Source organism: Podarcis filfolensis (assembly GCF_964270895.1).
Source record: "Podarcis filfolensis genome assembly, chromosome: 5".
Classification (NCBI taxonomy): Eukaryota; Metazoa; Chordata; class Lepidosauria; order Squamata; family Lacertidae; genus Podarcis; species Podarcis filfolensis.
In genome coordinates, this window is record NC_139608.1 from 35,431,332 (window position 1) to 35,455,846 (window position 24,515).

At 42.2% G+C, this 24,515-nt stretch overlaps 1 protein-coding gene across 5 annotated transcripts; it reads right to left on the reverse strand.

The window, feature by feature from the left end:
* Nucleotides 1-3,516: 3,516 nt before the first annotated feature.
* Nucleotides 3,517-24,266, reverse strand: THAP4 (THAP domain containing 4). Of its 5 annotated transcripts, none has more exons than XM_083613809.1 (6): nt 24,101-24,266; nt 19,327-20,480; nt 12,523-12,682; nt 9,849-9,958; nt 9,555-9,658; nt 3,517-4,739 (listed from the first exon to the last, which is right to left on the reverse strand). In XM_083613809.1, exons 1-6 carry the CDS (start codon nt 24,181-24,183, stop codon nt 4,620-4,622), a joined length of 1,731 nt encoding a protein of 576 aa, XP_083469935.1. In that variant the 5' UTR covers nt 24,184-24,266; the 3' UTR covers nt 3,517-4,619. The 5 variants fall into 5 exon arrangements, 4 of the variants coding, with proteins under 4 accessions (XP_083469935.1, XP_083469937.1, XP_083469936.1 ...); XM_083613811.1 differs by having other exon boundaries at nt 19,327-19,508; nt 24,101-24,236; XM_083613810.1 differs by lacking the exon at nt 24,101-24,266 and adding an exon at nt 21,231-21,483.
* Nucleotides 24,267-24,515: the final 249 nt, after the last annotated feature.

Consider the following 24,515-nt stretch of genomic DNA (forward strand, 5'->3'; position numbering starts at 1 on the left):
TGTGTGTTTATCATGTACAGTATGCAACTATTGTTACTGTTGTGGCAAAATTAATGCCAAATGAATATTTTGTTGCATGGTCAGTATTCATATACCGCATTTTTCGCTCTATAAGACGCATCAGACCACAAGATGCACCTAGTTTTTGGAGGAGGAAAACAAGAAAAAAAATATTCTGAATCTCAGAAGCCAGAACAGCAAGAGGGATCGCTGCGCAGTGAAAGCAGCAATCCCTCTTGCTGTTCTGGCTTCTGGGATAGCTGTGCAGCCTGCATTCGCTCCACATTTCCCCTTACTTTTTAGGAGGGAAAATATATCTTTTATGCCCATTCAATGGCCATTCTTTAACTCCAAGAATCCTGGGCACTGCATTTTAACCCCTCAAATAGGTACAATTTCCAGCAACCCTAGCGCCCAGGGTTTGCGGGAAAGATTGTGCTTCGAACGTGCTTTAAAAGTATAATGTGTACTACACAGCTTTGGCAAAGCAGCGTCACATCAGTTCTGAAGTCTGGGTGGGGAAGCTGGCTTTGCAGTCCAAAAGGAACTCTGGAAAGGAGAACTGACTTAACAGATCCACCCCCTACCCACACTCCCTTGTGCACATAAAGCTGTTGCATGTGCTTCTAGAAATGGGAAAAGCAGAAGTAGGAGTGGCAGGGACATGATTCAGCCCTAATCCACAGCATGGGGACTCTGACATTTCCCTTCCACGAGGGCCATGACCTCCCTGTGACATCTTACCATGGATGTGTTGTAGGAGTTCCATGTCACCTCTTGCAGGAGCAGGAAAAGAATTACAGATCTTCCGCTTTTTCTGCTTATAATTCAAACCGGCTCACGGAGATGCATCTCGTTCAGTCTTTTCATTCTTTACATACCTGAAAAGGGTAAGATTGAGGTATGCTACTAATCCTCTCTTCTGGCTCATGCTGTTGCCCTCATAAATTCTCAGGGAGAAAGTTCACACGACAACATACCAAGCTGCATCTCCTCTCCCCTGCTGCTGTGTGTGTAAGTCACCGGCTGTAGGGCTTGTCCCAGCTCACCCCCTGCCACATGAGAGAGGGGTGGAGGTAGATATGAGAAGCACACTCTCAGACCTCCCATACTTTGTAAAGACCTTGCCCACTAGGTGCTCAGTTACTGGGAGGGAGGGGCTCTGCCAAGTCCTATGGGGATCTATTTGCAAATGGCTGCTGTGCTTGCATAACAGATCATACTCACATTATTGTTATAAGTTTGGAGAGGGCAAGGATCCCCTAAACTCCTGGGTGCTAATCCTCCCCATAATTCCTGGATTTAGTCAAAGTTAGAATTAATCAAAGCTTGATTAAACTCTGCTGGATTCTGCCCGGCATAGAGGGTGGGTCACTGGAGGAACACAGCTAATCATGGTCAAACTATTAACCCATTAAGAAGGTCATTAACAGATACTTTCTGGGCCAGACAAAAAATGGAGAGAGCCCCTCCCTGAGGTGAGAGGCCGGAGTTTCAGGAGGGAAGGGCAGAATTACTCTGGGTGATGAGCTAAGCAAACGGGGGGGGGGGGAGTGCCAGTTTTGCAAGCTGGGGAGGGGGAAGTCAGAGCACAAGACGGGCAGTCTGTTTTAGGCTGCGGAGAGGGTCTGATACAATCTTGGAATCTGAGGCTGCAGCAATGGAAGGATCAGGGCCCTCTTGGGATGTGAATGCTCTGCACTCTCCATGTAGGTTCAGGTTGTACAGTATATATGTGTAAACAAACCATGCATCATATAGACACCACGGTTTCTGCCGTATCTTTATGTTCCAAGGAAACACAGACCCTGGCAAGTGTACCTGGTACCCCTGGAATCTCACACTGCTTGGAGACTGGAGTGTAACAATATTTTGAACTTCTAAATACTTAATAAGCACTCACATTTTCAATCTATACCGTGCCTGCTCATAATTGTACCAGAATTGTTAAGTGAGCATAAAGTGATTGGAATGTATGATTATTCCTGCTGATGGCCATGAAAGATTAACTGGATTAAGCAACACCAAAATGTTTTTCCCCGTGGCAGTTGGCCAGTTATGCTGGCATGCATTGCTGGGCCTGCCCAAAACATTTTGCTCCCTGAGGCAAAGAACAAACTGGCACCCTCCCCTTCTACGTACAGAAGCTGACTGGACAGGCAGTTGAATTTCAGGCTGTGTACGCACAATCCCTTTAAAGCAATTTCCCTCAAAGAATTATGAGCACTGCAGTTTACCCCTCACAGAGTCACAATTCCCATTAATAGTGCCCAGCGTCCAGAGTTATTTGAAAGAATGTGCTTTAAAAGTAGAGTGTGTATGCTTCACTTCAGCACTGGCAATGGGACTGTGTTCTCCACATGAAGGAAGCAGATTAGAAAGTTCTGGAAAGGATGTCTGTCCTCCCAACAGAGAGGAATGACTGCAGGGTTCAGGAGAGAAGCCTGAGAGGTTATCCTGTTCATCATATGCTGCCTAAAGTGGTCATTTCACTCTGGCCAGCCTTGATTCATAAAGGGCGAGTTGTGTCTAAGGAAATCACACAGACACTGTGTGACCTGCTGCAGTGCAACTCAACCTCTATCCTGACATTTCAGTTCAGTGTAGGACTTTGCTTACAGATAAGGCTTCTCACCACACGGGCTCTTGAGAGTTATAGGAAGGCTATCATAAGGGGACAAGGGGCATGTGATTGACTTAACTCTTATCTGCTAAACTATCATGTTTATGTAAAGCCTAGTGCAGATTAGATAGCAGAACACTTTAAATGGTGAGATGATAAGAAATAAACTAATATAGAGTGGGCAAAGTAAACGCCCTGACAAAACCCTGTAATCTATTAGAATTCAGAGCCTGAAAAATCCCATTTTAAAAAGTCACCCTAAGGATCAAATGCTTAATTTAAAACTGTTGGTGTGTAGTTAATAAATGGAGCTGGAATAATGATCAGCAGATATTTGGGGAGCATTGTGCTTAGCTTATGGAATCAATAACTAAAAATAATATAACACTGGGAACAAACTAGTTTTGAATATTTACACTACTGTTCCTTCATCAATTCCATGTCAGTTTCCCCCTCTTCATCTAACTCTTCCTTCTTTTTTACATATATAACATGGTATGGGGGGTGGGGGTGGGGAGGGTTGAAAGAGGAAGGGAGTGACCCTGAGATGAGATTGTGAAATACTCAGTAGTGTGTAAGACCACAAACATCTCTCTCCCACAGCAGTTATCAGACAAATCAGTGAGGTTGTGGTGAGTGACATCCTTTTTCTAAAATAAAGCTTTTGCTAGGAGGAAGAAAATGGAAATAAAACCCAGTTTCAGAGGGCAATAGAGGATAAAGTCCAGGAAGCTGGATGTTATTAGACTTGTATAATTTTATACAACTCTGTTGTGACATTGCTTATTATGTTATGTGGGCTGGGGTTTTTTTATTGTGGATTCTATTGTTGTAAACCTCCCATGGGCGCTTTTTAATGGAAAGGCAGAAAAAAGCTAGCAGAAACTTGGCCATTTGTTTTAACATTTCCAATGCTATTTATTAAACATACCTATGTTTAATAGACAAGGCTTTTAATGTGCAGTCACAAAGCCTCCATCAAGATCCACACATTGCCATAAAATTGTAATTTCCCCAGTTTCTCCCACTGTCCTACCACTGGGCAAACTGAACCAACTGCCACAGACAGGGCGGCAGTGGATTAGTGCCCTCTTGGTCTCGTTTCCCTTGCAAATCCACTCACACAGCTCCAATGGTTCTCTCTAGAGTGGCTGCATCTCCATGGCTCTCTTGAACGACAAAGCTCCTTCCTCAGGACTACATGGTGGACAGACCATAGTAGAATAATTTACTGAACATAGCAGAGTTATTTCCTGAGAATATGAAAAATCAACACAGCTCACACTCAAAGCAATGACTGAGTAGTGCAATGAGCTTCCAGCCTGGAACAACCACAAAGCTGTAATGGAAGATAGTGCAATTGTTTTTATCTCTATCCCATACCTTTTGGTTAAGATCAAGTTATTACATGAAGCCATGAAGGAAGGAGTTCTTGTTTTACCCTATTCAACAGAACATGGGTTATATAAGAAACCTGAAAAAGATCTGGGCTCTCATCATGACTTGAGAAATGAGTTTAAGAAACAAAAGCAAAACATAGTCTCTCTCAGGATTGCTTAACTTCTTATAGGTATTTATCGGTTCTAGCCATGGCCTGCATTTAATGAGAGGAATCCATGACCTCTTCCTTTGTATAAACCACCTTGTTTGCAAACCATAAAGATTGCAAAAAGAAACTGAAGACAGAAGTCTCCCGTCACCTCCATGCTTCATAAGGAAAAACTATCAATGCTTCTTTAACAAATGACAACATGGAGTCATTTCTAATTCAACATAATACCATTCCAAGCTACACCTTTAAAAATAAAGGCTTTTTTTATTGGCTTTTGGTTTTTTAAGTCTACCAATACAGAAACCTTAGAATAACTTCCTTCAGCAACTATAGTTTCTGCTGTCAGGTAGGAACTGGATCACAAAGATACAGAGTCACTGCTTCCAAGCTGCTTCCGTTTTCTTGGCCTCGATTCCTCTGTGGTGAAACAACCTCCTCTTTGTTTTAAGGAGTCACTTTCTTGTAGGTAATGTGAAGGTGCTGAGTCATTGGCTGCGTAGTGGTTGCCATGGAGACAGTCTGTTCTAGTTTCCCATCAGAATTGAGCCTGAATTTTCTAGTAATCTAAGGAGGGAAATAGAAAACACATGGCTTATTATTTGACCCTGTTTATAATTCAAGAAGAAAAACAGCAGCAAAGCAAACCACTGTCCAATGACTTGAACCAAATCTGTGTCCTCAGGACTGGGAAGCAAAATGGCTCATCCCTGCAAAATTCTTATATCCCCACCACCCAAGTATTATTCAAGAGGAACAGATAATATACCCCATAAATCAGGAAAAAGGTGAACTATTTTGTTCAAGATTTTTGCTTATATTTTGTACCAGGATCCTGCTCTGAGATCACTCAACCTTTCAACAACCATGGAGAGAAACACACAAGGCAAAATAGTGAAGGAAAACAAAACCCACTGCTAATCATTTGCGATTGCTTTACTCAGCAGTGTGCCTCATTTGAAAGCGTCTTCTGCTTCTAATTTGCCAAGCTAGGGTTAAACCAAGTATGAGAATACGAAGGCAAGGAATTACAATGCTGAAATTGAAGAAAACCGTGATGGAGAATCGGATTAAACATATTAAATAAAGGGGAGAGGGGAGAGAATAATTTAGAATTTGATAGCTATGGAATACTGGGGGTCTTGCACCAAACAGCCCATAAGTGTAAAGCAAGGCACTGTAGTCAGAGCACATTTTGGCAGAGGCCAAAAACGCCCCTCCACTTATTTCAGTAAAAGATTTCTGCACACAATCCAAGGTTTTGTGTATGCTAAGTTGGTGCCCTTTACCCTTTTTTGCCATAGTTAACATGGTTTTTAAAGAAGAGTGGAGATATCCGGGACTGCGGGATCCCTGCCAAAGAAACCCTGCCAGAAGTTATTTTGTTAAGTACAACTGCAGCAAAAACACCCACACCCCACCAATATGCAGCTATTGAAACAGAAAAACTTCAGCTCCATTAAAGCTCTCTAATACACTTGTTATTTGGAACCATATATTGTGAGGAAATGCAAACACAAACCGCACCAGTAAAATCAATTTCCTGTCTTTATTTGAAGAGGTCTACAGAATAAAATACTTTCCCCCTTTTAAAACAAACCGCTGAATATTGGTAATTTTTACATAATCACGCAGGAAATGTATCCCAAACGTTACAGGCAAGATAATCTGAGACAAGGAAAAGGAGACATGGGTGAACTGGGATGTGTCTCCTGCTGCTCTCGCCAGCAATAGAAAGCTTGACCCCAGGAACTGGCTGGAAGACCTATAGCTTCTGGGAGTTTGCTTCCCCCCTCCCTCCAAAAGGAACTCAACGGCAACTGTAAGTTGCCCTACAGCTGCAGAAATCCTTAAGGGAATGGATGGAACAGGATAAAACCTGAATAAACAAATCTCTGGTGTTACTGTTCCAGTGTTGGAACTGAATTAATATGAAGAGTGAGTGGTCTTGCTTTTTCATGTTCTTGATTTATCAGGGCCTTAATATTTAGTACATTAAACCTTTAATACATACTGATAATTACCATGCTTTTCAGATAACATGCTTTGCAGGTGAACCTTGTGTGTGTGTGTTTTGCATTACAGGTGGGCTTGAGCACACTCAAACGGGAGATTATGAAGTTGACTTGCTTTCACCAACCACAGCAAACGTCAAACATAGTTTAGTGTTCAAACAAGGTTACTTGTGGTTAATCTAAAATGGAAGTGGAAGTTTCTCATCTCCTTATGTTAGTGCTAGAGGAGAGGGGGAGGAAATAGCATATAAGCCAAGGGAGGAGAGGCCAGGCTTGTTCTTGTAATGCATCCAGTTACATTCAAATTGCAGCCTGTGCCTTTCCCAACTCTAAATTCTACAATGCTTTGACTGGAAATTCAGGAGCTATTTTTATCAAATGTTTTTAACAGTGGCAGACCTTGACATCTCTACAATGAACTAAGTGGTATGTTGCGTTTTTGAAGCACCCACCCTCAGACAAGTCACTAGAATATAAACAGAAGTATACTGGAATACTGTTAGCATTGCTTTGCTGCAGAGTACTTACATAACAATGTAGGTTAAATGTACCAATAAATTAAATTAGTTCCACGGTCCAAAATTATTCAAGCTCTTTTAACATTATGTATTGGGCAGCTATAAGCAACAGGGATGTAAGAGGGTGAGTGTCTGTAAACAAGCAGTTTACAAAAGGTCATAAATAGATATTCTGAGTATCTTTGTGGGATGTGGTTTTGTTGTTAGGCAACAGTCAAGAAAAATGAAAAATGTAAGGGTCCAGTGTGCGTAGGCTCATTTCAGAGCATCTGTGAAACGTGGGATCATTATATTTTTAACTGACCACCAAAATTTTACATTAACTAAACGGTTAAAAACTCTTTTATAGGGATGCTAAGAGCTGTAATACAATAATATCTAGAAGGCACTAGGTACCCCCACCCTGGGGCCTCACCATTACTTTTTTATTTTAATAAAATCCTCTTTCTTTATAATTCATAACATTACATAATTTTGCATATCTGGGGGCTTGCTGTTATCTAGAAATGAATCCCTGACTTTTGAGTGGCCCCATTTAGCTTCCAAACTGATTGACACTCAGTCACCTGAGTTCATCCTCAGTAGAAACAATTAGGATCTGCAACAGAATGTTCCAATGTATTATCATTTCCTAATAGGACTCCTCTTGTTCAGGGTTCAACCCAGTCAGTTTGCTCCAGGGAGCCTTTCATCTACACCCATCACTTCCCCACTTTTTTCTTTCAACTGATACTTAGCTTCCATGGCCACTGAACATGTTTGTTTTAATACATAGTTGTGTAGTTCCGTAAATCTTGGCGTTCCACTGAATGTGCCAGTGCCTCCCTCTTGTTTCTCAGCGGTCCCATTTCTGTTGGCGCTCACTACCCAAGTTCCCTATTAGAGGGAAGCTTGACAGTAGCCCTCTCTCAGCAGCCACCCTTCCACAAAATAGACAGGACCTTTAATTTCTCTGTCATTTATCTGACCCCAATATTTTTTTCAGGTCCTCTACTGCTGTTCTTGTTTTACCTCTTCTACCAAGTGCTTAATGCATTTTTTTTTTAATTGGCACAGATCTCACAGTAGCATGAAATATGAGGATGAACAGAGCTACTTTAAATTTTATACAAGCAGACTGTCTACTTGACTTTGTCTTTTTTCTCCCCCAAGGGAATGTGTTTGCTCTGCTAAGTTCTTCAACTGCAAGAGTCAAGGCTGCCTGATGAGGAATAATACTCTTAAGACCTTGTGCAGTGCTACCAAATAATAAAAATTATTATTAAAAGAGCAATATGCCTTACATGAAATCATGTGAACAACATGAAGAGGAAAACATGTATACAAAGAAAAAAGAAAAGAAAAGGGAGGGAGGGAGGTGGGAAGGAGGGACAGTCCTACGAAGAGAAGAGACCTGTTGGCTAGAAGTATGAGAAATTCTTGAACAGATGAAATCCTTGAGATTAGGTAAGGAAGTGTGGGGTCTAGCAACATTTTTTTTGGTTTTTTACAACATCCATGAACAGTCACAGCCTGCGGAGCCAACAAGCACTCCATCAGCATGGTGTTTTCTTGTGTTGCCTTCTAACAGAGCAGAGAAAGTGGTGGCAAGCACCAAGATAAATGCGCCTCCTTTCATCCAAGTCATAATTAAGGCTCAGCAGGGTAAACAGCCCAGGGACAGGACATTTCTGTCTCTCTACAAACCAGGGGCCTTCCCAGGGCAGACATCCATATTAAAATAGCCAAAGGACACCTGAGGACAATTTTTGTCTCTTCTGTATAGTATCAGGCCAGCCAGAGAGAAACCTACTATTCAATTCAAGAGGAAGGAAAAGTCAGGACTGTTGAAAGACTGGGAATGTCTGGTACAAAATACTGAAAATTTGTTCCTGCTTCTGAAACCCCAACCAACCATTTTGACCCTCATTTACCCGAGTCTTGTGAGGGGTAAATGAGGGTCCCAAAAATTAGGTAACCACAGTCTTGGCATGTGCCACAGAGGTTGTGGGCAGGAGGGAGAATATTCACTAAAATATCCTATCAAGTCAGGGGTACACATTTTGGTCAGAGTTTTGCAACTCAGAGTATGAGCAGTTTCTGCTAGTGTAACTATCAACCAAGCAGTGCTGCTGCCAATCTGTGGGGAGACGGATTGATAGAAAGGTCTGCTGGGTACAAAAATCGACAGATATTGGAAATTAGTTACAAAAACTAGGTAGGGCTGAAGAGAATGTCAAAGTTAAAGGCTTCTTGGGGCATGAATGAGTCAGACACTTATCCAGTGAGGCCCTGCACCACTCTTTCTGATTAGCTATATAATTGCAGGCACATCTCCCTCTCCACCCTTTTCCTGTGTGAGATCATAATCCTTGGCCATATCTGGGACCTCTTGTGGTCTAAGTGGTTCTACTGTACTAGTGAGTTCAAAGGCCCCATCATGAGTCTGCCTTCGGCCATTTCCTGAGATGTGGAGCTCAAGTCTGTGGAGCTATAGGAAATTGGGTTCTAGTCTTGATGCTCTTCCCACCTTCAGCATCTAAATAGCTGCCACTGCCAGAATACACAAAAGCTTTCTTGTAGTCACTTCAGCATCTCCCTTCTGCAGGAACTGAACCCTATCTGTTTTATCCCCCAAATTTCGGTAGTTGTTTGCATCTGTTTGCCGGCTGACTAAGGGTTCAAATCCTTAACCACTGAAGTTCATAGCTACAGATGTTAGTTGCTCTCTTCCGCTCTTTAGTGGTCTCTTTCGAGCTGCGCATTTCACCTTGTGTACATGCCCTCATATAACTCTTCAGGCAGGCAACAGAATGCCGAGTACGGATTTGTCATACCAGTTCAGCTGGACCACACTTAAATATACTCACTTGCTCTACATGGGGTTTCTTGGCAAATGAGATCCTTGCTACAGAGTGGGAAGCTATAGAAAGCTCCTGCCCATTAACTTCTCCTTCCTCCACCTCTACCAAACCTGGATCAAGAAGAGAAATTATTAATATTGACACAGTTCATAGAGCTGGAATACAAGACAACACTTGGCTTATAAGCAGGCAAGAGAGATTTGTTGAAAGTACGGCATCAAGCCACTTTCTGACTGCTTTAAGGGAAGCTGGTTTTAAAGGAGAAAGAGGAGAAAACCTGCTATGTAATTAGGCTAGTACCTGTATTCTGAGCACTGATGAAGGCCACCTTGTTAGTGTCAGGTTTGATACGGATAAATCCACATTCTCGGTGCATCGGTTTCCTGGTGTCTGGATGGAAGGCGTTGAATCTATTAGGATAGGAGGATACTAACATTACCATGCCTCTGTAAATACATCCTCCACAGAAACTAGAACTCATCCAGCTTTTTCAGCATCATCTGTATGAAATGAAAATAGTGCTCCCATACTTGTCCTCAACAAACAGTAAACCTGAAGTCCCATTTAAGAAGTATAGGATCATATTCAATGCAAGTCCTATTCAGAGTAGACCCACTGAAGGTAAGGGCATTTCTAACTTATGTTCACTCACATATGGCTGAAGATAGTTTCTTGGATATCTTTTTTCCTCTCTTGGAAATTTGTATATTCTTTTAACTATGCAGTGCATTTTTGCCTGTCCCATTAGATACTTGTCAGAGTATATTTTTCATTTTACTTGGCAACTCCAGCAACTCCTAATAAGGAATATTGAGGTGTACCTGTCACCGCAGGAGTAGTATGACAGTGTTCTTCTTCCTCGACATAAAACGCTGCAGTAATACAAGTTTCCTTGCACATAGAACTCCTGAACAGTTCTTTTAAAAACTACAGAACTGTGCTAGTAAAAAAAGTGCTGATTTTATACATCAGGTCCAAATGCCATGTCGGCAGCAAAGAATGCTTTCTTCCATAACCGCCCTATTACCTCTCCCATATTTATGATGTTTCTGGATCATTTCCTACACTGCATTGCTGCAGAGGTCATGCAGAGAAAGAATGGATGCTCACTTTTGGCCTAAATAGTCCCCAAGGAGCAAGGCAATTTTGCCATTTACAGAATCAGCTGGCAAGTAATATTTTAAAACACAACTCTTTCTTTAAAGCAACGTTATAGGGGTTCAAATCTTCCCAATTAGTGAAAATCCGTATTTCAGCTGGGCAATTCAGCAGAAAGAGTTATGCAACTAGAACAGGCATGTGGCATAGTGCATTAAATTCCAAAGCATACTGAACCGACCACTTTTTAGAGGATATAAAAACTAGCAGCTTTAACAAGTGCTCCCCCCCCCCGAAAAATAGGTGCCAGTATTCACCACAAAGTTGTTACAGTAAGTGCCACAGTTTTCAAAAACAACAAAAAGAGGTGCTGGTACTGTGTACCCTTGAGTACCTCCTGGGGGGGGGGAGCCATGGCTTTGGGAAAATAGTATCATGCATAATTGCAATCATTGAGGAGGTGTTTGTTTATCTTTACAACAGCATAAAGGGAATATCCTTTCAACTCTCAAATTTCACTTTCCATTTTAAGAACACAAAAGACCGCTCAAAATTCTAAGAAAAACTGTTTTTCTCAAAACCAAAACATGTTAGATTTCCAACTTTCCATTTGTGCTTATATAGAAATGCATCTTTTTTTGAGTCAAGAGAGCTGGAAAAATTTCAAAAATATATTGAAAAAATCTTTGTAATGCCTGGAGGATAATAAATCATACATTTGATCACACCCACTCTTGCTTGGCTCTGGAAAAAACATTCCATTCCCAGGCTACCAGGAAGGACCCCATTAAGCACTTAAGCCAACTAAAAGAAAGTGTCCAGAACTACTATATCACAACATCCCATATGACCACTGTTCTCCCACAACACATTCCTATGCCATTGATGCCCCTTCAATCTGTTTAGCCCCTGTTTAGGGAAGCTTTTAATGTTTGATGTATTACAGTATTTTAATATTTTCTTGGAAGCCGCCCAGAGTGGCTGGGAAGCCCAGCCAGATGGGCGGGGTATAAATAATAAACTATTATTATTATTATTATTGCTACTACTACTATCTATTGTTCCCAAATCCATCATACAGCCACTGCTGCTTTCCCCCACCTAATGTGACAGACTTGTATTCAACAAATCACCTGGCAGCCATGCATAAAAGGAATTCCATGCAGGTGAATAACCAGGCTGGTGGAGGAGGGTCATCTCCAGTCTACTTGGTAGAAGGCCAAAGTTTGAGAAAAAACTCCTCTTAGCAGGGCAATATAAATGTTGCTGATTAGTAAATTTTGGGGTCTTCTTTACAAAGTCTATGATCCCTAGACACCCAATTCCTTGGTGAACCCACAAACAGCTGCATAGCTACCTTGACCCTGCAGCTATCTCTGCCTCTTCTGCCATCTGCCCTGCTCTTACCTTTCCCTGGCATACACAGCATGGGAGCACTGGGAGGGAATGGGAAGCAGGGGGAAAGCAAGATCATAAGGGGCTTTTAAAGGTTTTGCTGCCTATTTACTTTCTTAAAGTGCCTGGGAACTCAATCTTGCACTAGAATTACTAGTAGGGATGTGGAGATGTTATATTGCCTGCACAGTTACTTCTGTCCTTTCATTTATGTTTGAGGTCTTTAAGAAAACTGACTGCATCACTAAGGATGACAACTAGATGTAAAAATCTATGTGGCGATAGGTTAATAGCTGCTTAGCAGCTTCTGAAAAACAGGATGTCTATTTCTAGGAAGAATTTGATTTCTATTCTACGCACTGATTTTATTTAAATTGATTCTTAGCTTGTACCTCACTAACAGTCTCATTTGATAAACAACACAGATTATTTTAAGGTGTCCCTGTTGCGGAAAACCCCCCTCAAAAATAAGGAAACTTACGAAAAATTCAGCATGGGTTGCCCCACGTGAGAGATGCACACTTCTTCGAGGTATTGGAAGGGCTTCATTGCAGGGAAGGTACCATCTCCTGGGGGGTCTGACAGCCAGGTGCCCAGCATCCAGGAGAGAGGCTCAACCACAGGGTTCAACTGCGGGGTTTCTGTGAGAAGAGAGAGACTGAGGATAAGCAAACTGCACCAAGACTTTGGGCAATTAGCTCTTACCACGTCAATGTTGGCCAACTACTTTGCATTGGTGAGACAGTTCCCAGTAGCCATGTTGCGTGTTGTACCATCCTCTTTCATTTTATCTGTTTTTATCCAGCTCTGGCCGCACGAGAGTTCAGGTGGGTCGAAAGTTCAAAACAAACAAATTTCATATTTTACAAACCTGGCTCGAAATAAATTTTTGACTAGCTATGTGCATATAGGCTCCTTGACCATTTCTTACCCCCCTCAGGGTCAAACTATATGTTACAGAAAAGATCTGCAATCAAAGCAGCAATGCTGGGGAAGGGCATAATTACATCAAAGAAAAACTGCTGGAATGTTCACAGTCCTGAAGAGAAGAAGAAGAAGAAACAATAATACAAGTATGTCATTTTCCTAAATGACGCTATCATAAATTTTCAGGCATGGAAAAATTTCAGCTGGAAAACCAGAGCTGGGCAAAGCTGTACACACCCAATTCCCCTTCATATTAATACTGAATGTGCTGCCACACATTCAAATAGCTATATATGTGTACACAAAGAGCAACTAGCTATATACAAATAACTGTATCAATGGCAAGCATTATTTTAGACAGAGAAAGCAATGTCATAACAAAGCTATAACCTGTAAGTTGGGAAACACAAGTAGGAACCAGAACAAAGCATTGTAGTCTTCCCTGCTTCCTAACAGGAATGGTCCCATTCAAGGCTCAAGCCAGATGAATGAGTGATTGACGGTACACAAGATTGACATAACTATGCTTTGCATGAACACCTGACCTCAGTGTTCTCAAATGTCTGCTAACGTCCAGCAGTATCTGATTTTCTTGTTCTTTGATGATAGCTCAAATAATAATACGATACTGGTATGGTAAAATTGATGTTTTTTTATGATTAAATTACCGTTGTAACTCTTCAGTATAGTACCCTTGTCTACAAGCACCCAAAGCACACTTTCTTTAAAAATGAACACACAGAATTCTACAGACTGACTTGTCCTTTTAAAAATTTGACTGCTCCATGCAAGATGGCAAGCACTCCATGCAAGTGGTATAGTACTGCAGGGGCAGGCAGGGACGAAACACTTATTTGCATCAGGGACAATATCTATATCTTTAGGTAGAATTTTATTTTATATGGAGTGCTTTCCAATTGTTGAAAGCAGAGTAAATAAGAATTCTTTTTGTTGTGAAGAAATCATAACTTGTGAGTATATATTTAGGTGCTCTATTTATTATTTCAGTTTATGTACTAATGTTATGTTTGTGTTAGGCAAGTCTATTCTTTTTCAGTTTTTAAAAAATACAATCAAATGGGCATAAAAGGATATTTCAAAGCTAACTTTATTCTACATAGAGCAGTGAGAAGTGTGATGAGCTATTTTGAAAAGCTCTCTTTATCTGGGCAGATTTCAATGAAAACTCTTTTCCTTCCATCTCCTTAAGCATAATATGATGGCAATATTTATGACAAAGCACAATTTCCATGCAATTACAGTAGTATAAGGTCATGCAAAAGTCTGACCTCTCTTCCTTGAAGAACATATGCAGTTTATAACAAAGAGACTTGTGGCAACTTGAAGACTAAGAATTTATTATGACTTAACTTTTGTAGACTAGATTCCATTAATTTATAAGAGGATGAAAACAGGTAAGCTTGCAAAGCTGAAAATGTGGTTTTTGCTACCATCTAGTGGCTCAAGTAATAATACAGCAATTCAAAGCAGCCTTCCCTGAAAGGGTGTAACATGGATCCGTATTACAGTATCTGCTCCTTTTTTTTTGTTACTTTTGTCACTTTTGTTACCTGGAATGGTATCACTAAATGAGAACAAAGAATAATTGAGAGGTCACTGCTGGACCTTCCAGATTCACTACATTAAGAGCTCATCTAAATACACTTGTAAAGTTCCAAAGGCACTGAATCCTTTGCAGTTGTATCTTCACGACAAATTCCATTGAAACACATGCAATTTGAAAAGGAATAGTGGACTGCAAAAAAGATGACAACCTTTCTGTTAGATTTGTACTAAGAGGTTGTTGGTCAGAGATACCAGAGAATGCTGACTCAAAGTTGAAATTCAACTCAAAGTTATTCAACTTATCATCCAGCCCGGACCGGTAAGTATATCTATGTTTATTTTTACTCTAATGAAAAAAGAATGTGAACTGAAAATTCGTGCAAAATGTTAGATGACTAGCTGGTCAAAAATCTTATCTGATTCATAATCAGCTACCTTTTTTTCTTTTAAACACATAGAGAATCCCAGGGTGTTTTAAAGTACATCTCCTTCCTCATTCTCAACCTTTCATACAGTACATATTAAATGTCATATTGTGCAACTCCAAAGCACACATATGGCCTTGGAAAATCTCCTTAAATACAACCAATAAGTTGATTCTAATAAGATATATTTGATTCTACCGCTGCATGGTCTGCTTTGATTCCTATTCTTAATTACTATTTTAAAACTATTTAAAGTAAACTCTGTAAAGGTTTTTTTTTTATTAAGCCATATATAAAACTTGCTAAATAATGCATATATTATTTTATTGTACTTTCATTGTACACCCCTGAGGGTGGCCAAGAGTGTTTGTTAACCAAGTTCCCCTCTCACCATAAACAGAAGTTAACTGAACAGGAAGGTTGTGGGCTCTTCCCTGTTTTACTTGTAAACTTTTACCCATGATGAAGAGATAATAGAATCACAGAATTGTATAGCTGGAAGGGACCACAATGGCCATCGAGTCCAACCCTCTGCAACGCAGGAATCTTTTGCCCAAGGTGAGGTTCGAACCCACAACCCTGAGATTAAGAGCGTCATGCTCCACTAACTGAGCTATTTGGATCAAGGGAGCGAGTGCATAATTCTGAGGTCTCATTCTGAATACAATCCCATGGACCATATAGCAGCTCCAAGTAAAGTTGCAGAGTGCAGGTGCAGTGCGCTCTGTTGAGACAACAGATTTTTGCACACAAAGGCTGAGAACAATGGCCTGCAGGATAATTTAAATAGGCACGAAACTTAAGAAGAGCTCAAATGGAATCCAAATCTCCGTTTTCAGAATGTCTTAAGTGTTAAGCATTTTAGACTGTACCTGTGTCTGTTTCAATGCTGGCCATATCGTGAAAGATTATTTTTAGCTTGTTCACTCTAGATCGCTTATCATTCCCTATTCTCCAGGAACACTGTGATGCAATCTAGTAAGACAAGACAGGAAACAACCTTGGGACTCTACACAGAGGTTACCCCAGTGTATTCTGGGACTTGTAGTTTAGCTTAAGCAAGCTATGGAGAGAAGAAATCTACAAGTATGGCATATGTTGTGACTCATAATTCCTTTCTGGCTACTATTGCCTTTTCATAGACAGAGGATAAGCTACATAAAGGAATTTAAAAGCAAACATATATGTATTTACATTCGAGTTTTATCAGTTAGTACAGATGGCGATCATTTCGTGCAGGGGTTCCGTTCCCAGCCCCCGCACACATTGGTGGAGTGTGCGTAAGTGTGTCCCCGCCCATTATGCTTCACCCTGTCCCCCTTCTTGTCTCTTCCAGGTACAAAAGGACCTGCATGTCAGTAATTGTGCACTGATTGGAGGTGCCTAAAATGGTTGCCACCTGTATAGCTGATTAGCAAAATTCTACTTGGAGCCTTTGCTGCAATGCAAAGGGGAAAACATAAAGCAGGGGGAAGGCTTCACATATACTCATTTGCAAATAATATGCGTCTCAGCAATAATATTGCATACCCTCTAACATGTCCCAGAGGAAAACCGGGACACACGTCTTTCGAGGCCAGGGAGTCACGTGACTTGTGCAAGAGCACAGCCCCCCAAAATGGGATGTCCCGCTTAAATCGAGACAGTTGAGGGGTATGATATTGCAGATTAGCAAAATTGCATCAGTAATTCATACAAATTTTGTCAGGCAAAGTTACATATGGAGCCTACAACTTTGTCCTTCGTTTCTTTCATTCTTACGAGACTAAGTAATCTGTAAGTAACAGTGTCCACACAGAAACATATTCCTTGTTTCTCTACAGAGCACACACAAAACAGTTAACAACTGTTCAAAACATCAACCAGAAGTTGTTGTTGTTGTTACTAAGGTTATTACCTGCCCTTCACCAGCAGGTCCCAGGGCAAGTTACAACAATTTAAAATTTAAAACTGTTAAAACAAATTACAGTCAGGGGAATAGCCTGATCACTGCCAGCAAGGTCCTGCCAGATAGAGTTGATGGGAGTTGTAGTCCAACAGGTGGGGACCCAAGTTTGAGCAACACTGGCCTAAATCAGCACAACAACCTAAAGCAAGGGAGGCTAACCTGTAGCCCTCCAGATGTTGCTGGACTACTTCTCCCATCACTGGCCATGCTGCCTGGGGTTGGTGGGATGGCCACAGCTGGACAGCTACAGGTTACACACCCCTGGTCTCAAACCCTCTGGTAGTAAATAGGTTTTGTATATGAATTCTGAACGTCTTCATCACAATCCAGCCATGAGAGGTATGCACATGTCACCTCTCCCTTATTCCCTTATAGGCAAATGACTTCCACTGACCTCTTTAGCAGCAAGGAAAGGAGAAAGTGTGGCAAAACCTTCCACAGTCCTCAGTGGCTAGAGTGTTTTATCCTACCTCAGCTTACAGATCTTCTTCTCCAATGGGGAGATGTTCCAAGTAAATTTCAGGCAAAATTTGGCTAGTATACCTAGACAACCCTGATGTGAGGAGTAGGAAGGAAGTTTGGCCCCTTCCCCTCCGGGGCTCTGAGGATTTTGGTGCACACATACAAACACACTCCACTGGAACACCTGACTTGCCAGGTCTTGGCCACATCAGCATTACTGAATCTGCACTGTCATTCCACTGTCTGCTTCCTGAACACAAGAAATGGCCTAAGGTAGGTGCGCTCAAGGACCATATTATCTCACAGGAAATCTTCCAAGGTCATATGTCAGTAGCAGGTAAGCCAAAGGCAACAGATGTGACTCTTACCTTTTGTTGCCAGGCAAAAACATTCACTTGGCTTTTAACTATATATGGGCTTTTTCCGCGGGCGGTCTTTTTAATGCTGGGTTTAATGTATGTATGTCTTTGGTTTTTTCCTGAAAACACTGTAAGTCACTTTGTACAGTAAGCTACATTCCTGCCATGCAAAAGTCAGAGGTTTTGTACACACACATACACATGGTTCTTCATTCAGAGAAGGATACATTCCAGCCAGGCAAAAGCATGCAGAGGATGCAGGGCTAGTGATGAGTGTGGCCTGGGGGGAGCTCCATGGGATGGCTACAAATGCCAGGAGGCCTGCATTTGTCTTGCAAGCCTATGGCTTGAGTGGCATTTTTTTTAAAATAATGCATCTTATTTTGGGTATAACCAACCACAGAGCCTAGGACTTGCCAATCAGAAGGTCGGTGGCTCGAATCCCTGCGACAGTGGGAGTTCCCATTGCTTGGTCCCTGCTCCTGCCAACCTAGCAGTTCGAAAGCACGTCAAAGTGGAAGTAGATAAATAGGTATTGCTCCGGCGGGAAGGTAAACGGAGTTTCCGTGCGCTGCTCTGGTTCGCCAGAAGCAGCTTAGTCATGCTGGCCACATGACCCAGAAGCTGTATGCCGGCTTCCTTGGCCAATAAAGCGAGATGAGTGCCGCAACCCCAGAGTCAGTAACAACTGGACCTAATGGTCAGGGGTCCCTTTACCTTTACTTTACCTTTTACAGTGTACCAACTGCATGTCAAATGGTAATTGAACTGTGTTTGGGTATAAGAAAGCTACACATTCAGAGGGAAAGCATGCTGAGAAATCATGATATTCATAAATGAGAGGTATATGATGGATAAACCGGATTCCCAAGCAACTTTCAAACAAGCTTTAAAACTGGCATATTAATGTCTCACCCATAGGCAGTAATGCAAACAATCGAAACCCCAAAAATGCAATTCTAAGGGCAATATTCCTCCTCTCCTCAAATTTCAGAGCACTGGTGCATGGCGTAAGGGTGGGGAATGTACGTGTGAATGTTTCGGTTAGGGCGGCCAAGTGCAAAAGAGGGTAGGACGCCTGCAGCTTTCCTAGTTGTATAAAAGAGGAAATCTCAGCAGATGTGGCTTGCATAACAAGCCACACCTGCTGCTAAAATTCTCTTTTTTACATGACAATTTAATGTGCGGGTTGCTTGGCCTCTTTTGCACCTGACGATCCTAGTTTCAACAACAAAGTATACAAGTTTGCAAGCAGTTTCATTTTCAAAAACTGGAAGCTATATCACCAATAATAAGGTATTTTTAAGGAAATGGGCAGAATTCACCTAACACGGACTTCCGCTAGTGTAATGGGACGTCCTGCCCTCTCCTCTCACTGTGTGCCCCCTGAAATTGGCTCGAGGGGCAGTTGGGAGAAACCACAGACCAACACTGAAGGGGAAGAAGAGGGGCAATGATTCCATCTGGCAAGCTGCAATGCATGCAGTGTGTGATTGTTCATTATAACGCAACATTGAATCCCACCCATTATATTTAACTAAATGGCTTCATATTTTTATATCAATTTCGCCCTGGCTAAGAGTGCAGAAGATACTGACCACAGTCCTGGGACAGCAGGTTGCTCAGGCATGGGAAATTGATCCTCTTCAGTTCATCTAGTTTTTCCTTCAGCTTTCTAACTTGGCTGTCGGAGCGACTGATCTTTTGTCTCAACTGCTTTAGCTCTCCATTCTTCTTCTCTACCTGTTCTCTCAAGCAGCACACTTGACTTTTGCTCTGCCTAGAGGAGAAGCAATACGAATGCAGGGAATCAATGAGCTTGCAGGCTCCTGAAGCAGACATGATGACCTCATTGATGGACATGGGGTTGGCATCCGTTTCTCCCTTCTGACCTACAACAGCTTCTGTTGCTGGCTTAGGGGTCAGATCTGCAGGAGAAGCAGACATATTCTGGGAAGGTTTCTGAGGGATAGCAGTGAGAGAGGAAGTAGAGGAGGATTCTGTTAAACTAGTATCCTGCTCCAGAGTGTTGCTACTACAGCTTGGATCCACACTTCTCCTTAACCTTTTCCTTTCTAGTTGCTCTTTTGGAAAAGATGACCTCTCTCTAGTGTGCTTGGAGAAAAAGCTGTAAGAGTGAAGGGAGCCAATAAATTTGCATGCGCCAGACACAGGAGGGGTGAAGTCATCCTCCGATATACCACTTTTGTCCATTTTCAAATTCCCAGAATGGATAACTGCTTCAGAACAATCCTCCAGAGTCAGTTTTCCTGGCTTATTTTGAGTCACTTTTGTGACTAGGTTATCTGCTAACATCCTCCTGAGGGAGCCTTCAAGTTGGTCCTGGAAATTTTCTCCCTGCTCTGACATTGACCTGATTTCAGCTTGAAGAGTCACTTGCTCTATTTCTTGAGTCCCGTGAACTATCAAGTTTTGGTCAGATGATAAGATTCCCTCAACTACCTCACCGCTTCCTTCCTTTGGTTGATCGCCATCTCCTTCTAGAGTCTGACTTGCTATTTTCCTCCTCCTTTTGACATAATCCCTGCTCTCCCCTCTTTTCTCTGAAATATGGAAGATGGTTGGCACAGCTGTGGGCTTGAGCAGCCGGTGCTGGTCTTCGTGCCGTTTTGAAAAACTGTCTTTAGTAAAGTGCTCGCTGCAAAGAAAGGAATACTTGGTGGGAATCCAGTTGTCCCGCTGAACTGCTTTTAACCACTGGATCAGTCTCTTTGAATCCTTTAAGGGAAACCTTCAAAACAGTGTAAAGGAAAAGCATTACTGTGTATGCTTTTTGCCTAGAGCTTTTCAAAGTAGCTTATACATTGAGTTACGTTTAAGAGCAACCTGAATTTTATAAAAAGACAGTCTGTTAAGATTACATTGCAGGGCGCAGAACTATGCAGCAGTAATTACATTTTCTACAAATCAAAATTTGTCATGTATGTTAAGACTCTTTCAGCTTTGAACCTATTCGTTCATTTTTTTAAATGCAGTAACTCTGGACTAACTGAAAACGGTTCTTCAAACAGAAATACATACAATTCAGTAACATTAATGACAGTTAAAATATTTTAATCATTTAGCCACTTGCAAACAATTCTTACAATCCAACCAGCAGATTTAAATGAGCTGCCAAGTGCTATGCTAAAGCTGCAACTCCTATGCAGGGTTGGATATGGTTAAGCCTATTTCTTTCCAAGGGGCTCAGACTCACCTAACTTTGCATTAGGTCAGGCTGAATGATAAGAGCAGCTGGACGGATGGGTCTTCTACAGGGAAAGTACTATAGTAAGGGCACCACCATCACTGGTAATCTATTGCTGAACTTTAGATGGTACCCTAGTTAGGTTATCCCTGCTATACCTTAAGTCTAGATTTGGGAGCTTAGCAGCTAACCATATCACAATGTATTTGTACCAGTCAGAAATATATGTCCTAATATGGACCCTGACCTAATATGGAGTTATGCAGTCTTCCAGCTTAGTCTGAGATCACTGACCTCAAGAACTGCCAACTAAGATGGCACATAAATATCCTTCTACCTTCCTTCCCAGTGCAGTGTGAGATGCAGACAAATAAGAGGAGAGGATGGGGAGACACTGCTGGGGTTACCACTGTTCACTCTGGGGAAGAGAAATTGTAAGCCACACCAAATAATGTGTGTGCATTTATCTGTTTGCCTGTGTCTTGGTTCAGGCAGAAGTGCATCTGAAGGTACGTCAAGTGTTGTTGACGGCACTATAGATCCTGATCAGCACTGTAAATTTAAAAGAGCAAATAGTGTGAATGGAAGAACTCCGTCTGGCTCCACTATATCGGTGAGTTATCCATGATGAGAGAGGCAATCTAACCCATTAACCTGCTTTGTGAAACAGACTCTTCCAAACTGTAGAGAGAGAATATCAGGAAAGGTATAAAACAGTCTGAAATTACCACTTCAACACAAAGGCAGAAAAAATGGGTTTTCAGGTGTCAAGCCTTCTGATTCAATACACCTGACACTGAAAAGTTGGATGGAGACTATGCCAGTTTCTCATGTCTATCATGAGCAGACAAAATGCATTCTGGGAGCTAACAGGAAACCTGTGGTGCCACAGGCCAAAATGATCACCTATTGTGGGGGCGGCTTGCATGATCTACTTTATGTGTGTGTTTTTAATAGATCTCCAAGATCCTCCAACTGAAGCCAGGCAGGGGAGCAGGACATACTTTAACAATAAAGAAGTAATATGTTCAACTCAAAAATATGCTATATTTAACTCATTCAAGGAAAACTAAGATATAAGTGTAATAATAAATAACATCAGCATTGTTGCTGATCTACTGCAAATTATATCTACTGGGATATCCTTATCCAAGTTCTGTTCACCCATAGTGCAAAATGCCATTGTTGGATGACAACTTTCCCTTTTTCATCTATGTCCACTTTAGTATTAGTTACTTCTGTTACAACAGAAGCTGCTGCCTCAGTGCAGACCAAGTAGGTATTATAAAGTATTTATTTTGCTCAATTTAGATGTCATACCAAATCATGGGTAAGGAGTGCAATCCTCTGCAGGTTTACCAATGACTAAGTCTCACTATGTTAAGTGTATATGATCTAACTATTCTGGTTTAGCATGCTGACTGATTTGATATGTCATGATTTGCAATCAGTCAGCAAACCAAAATCACAAGTAATGGTTTGAAGTGTATCTGCACTTGCAAACTACATTATGTCATGTCTGAAATGACAAATTATAGTCATGGTCTTTGCTTCATTTCTGGAGTGCAAAGCAAAGGGGAAATGAAAGCAAACAGCTTTAAACCATGGTTTGCTTGTACATTGGAAGCTCAAAACATGATTTGGGCTCTAACCCATGCATAGGCAAACTCAGACCGCCAGATGTTTTGAGGCTACAATTTCCATCATCCCTGACCACTGGTCCTGTTAGCTGGGATGATGGGAGTTGTAGTCCCAAAACATCTGGAGGGCCGAGTTTGCCTATGCCTGCTCTGACCTATAGTTAGAGCAAACCATGGTTTGATGTACTATGATATCTGAAGAAGTGTGCATGCACACGAAAGCTCATACCAATAACAAACTTAGTTGGTCTCTAAAGTGCTACCGGAAGGAATTTTTTTATGATATCTGAAGTAAGCCTGTGCTTTGACAAAAGCAATAGCTGTTGGTCATCAGTCCCACTTTAAGAAACAATGTAATGAACTTTGCTACTCTCAATGACAGAACAGTTTATGTAATCTAAATCTGCATATAGTCTAATACAAAAAGAAAAAAACCAATATGTGGGCAAAATATGGAGTATGACTCCCATCATCCCTGACCATTGGTCATGTTGGATTCAATTGACAAGACTCAGGAGTCCAACATCATGTGGAGGACCACAGATTCCACAGCCCTTCTCTAGATCAGAGACAACACCCCTTTGCTGAGAATCTACCTTTTGCCCTGATTGTGAATTCTTGGTTGCTGCTGGAAACAAAATGCTGGGCTGGATGAAATTTGCTTCTTTTCTCAAATTATAAATATATATTGTTTTCTCAAGTTATTTATAGTAAACTCTGCATATCTTTGCAACTTAGCTATTTGTCATTTCTATATGCATGGGTGTGGCATATTTCTTAACGCTAGGGAATGCTCTTCTTGCACGCTACCAGAAAAGCAAAAAATCAGGCATTTCTAATTGTTGCCATCTGCCAAGATGTTTGCTGCACACCTGATGGGCAAGTTGCTTTCTCCAGTGGGTGCATACACCTTATTCCCAGAACTATGACAGGACGAGACAGGCAAACTTACAAACAGGAAGGCTGTGCACTCACACCTGTGCTCCACACCTTAAAAGTGGGGCTTACTTTTAGAGTTCAGGACGTACCCGCCCTGGAACCTGTTTTCAAAGGTTGCGCTTCTGCTATAAAACGTGGGAAAGTGAGGGACGGACGGGGCAATGGGTCATCATCGTCGCCATAAGGAAGCATGTGCAGAGTGCCTCGCTCAACCTTCCCGGGGGGTGGGGGCACAACCCTGACACACCTCTCTCAAAATTAGGTTAGGCGGCCGGAGTTGTATTGGCGGAAAGAACATGGATAAGGGATTCTCTTTTGTCCCTCGATCTGCCTGGGAGCGGGTGGAGGCGAGGTAATAAGGGGGGGGGGGAGCGGATGCAAGCAGCCAGGTATGCGAGCGGGGCACCCCGTCTTGTTTCGTGGGGCATCAGCCAGTCAGGGTGCTGCAGGCGACGGAGGAGGAAAAGCAGGAGGCTCCTCGCCCGCCTGCCCGACGTATGTCACGGAGAAGGAGATGGGCAGGGCTGTGCTCGAGTCGCCCTCCCAGCACCAGGTGCGACCTGTTCCTGCCCTCCCCCTGGTTACCTGTGGAAGGAGACGGCCGCTCGACCCCGGGGAGCTTTGCCCTGCCGGTTGGAGCAATTCAGCGCCGCGCAGCAGATCACCATCTCGGGAGGCCGCGCGGGCGGCCCTGCCTCTCCCCCCACCTCCACCACCTCCTCCTCCTCCTCCCGCCCCCCCGCTCCGCGTCCGTACAACAAGATGGCGCAGCCTGTCGAGTCACCTCAGCCGCCTCGCCGCACCCTGAACGGCCACTTCCGTACGGAAGGAGCAGCCGTTTCACAGGGGCGGTCCTCAGGCGGCGTTTGGTCAGAGCGTACCTGCATCTACAGCACACTTGCCTTTTTAAAAAAACAACAACAGCAACGGCTTTTTACCTCACTGTCGGTACACAGAAAGAAGGCCGGACTTTTGTGGGGCTTTAATATGGTTAGAATGG

Bases quoted from the DNA above. Each gene is read 5' to 3' on its own strand.
- THAP4 (XM_083613809.1), bottom strand. From the start codon at position 24,183: ATGGTGATCTGCTGCGCGGCGCTGAATTGCTCCAACCGGCAGGGCAAA. The intron at 12,683-19,326 runs GTCAGTATCTTC...CTCTTCTCACAG, and splicing joins CCTGCTGTCCCAGGACTGTG to AAACCCCGCAGTTGAACCCT. The intron at 4,740-9,554 runs GTGAGTATATTT...TTCCCTCCTTAG, and splicing joins AGAAACCCCATGTAGAGCAA to ATTACTAGAAAATTCAGGCT.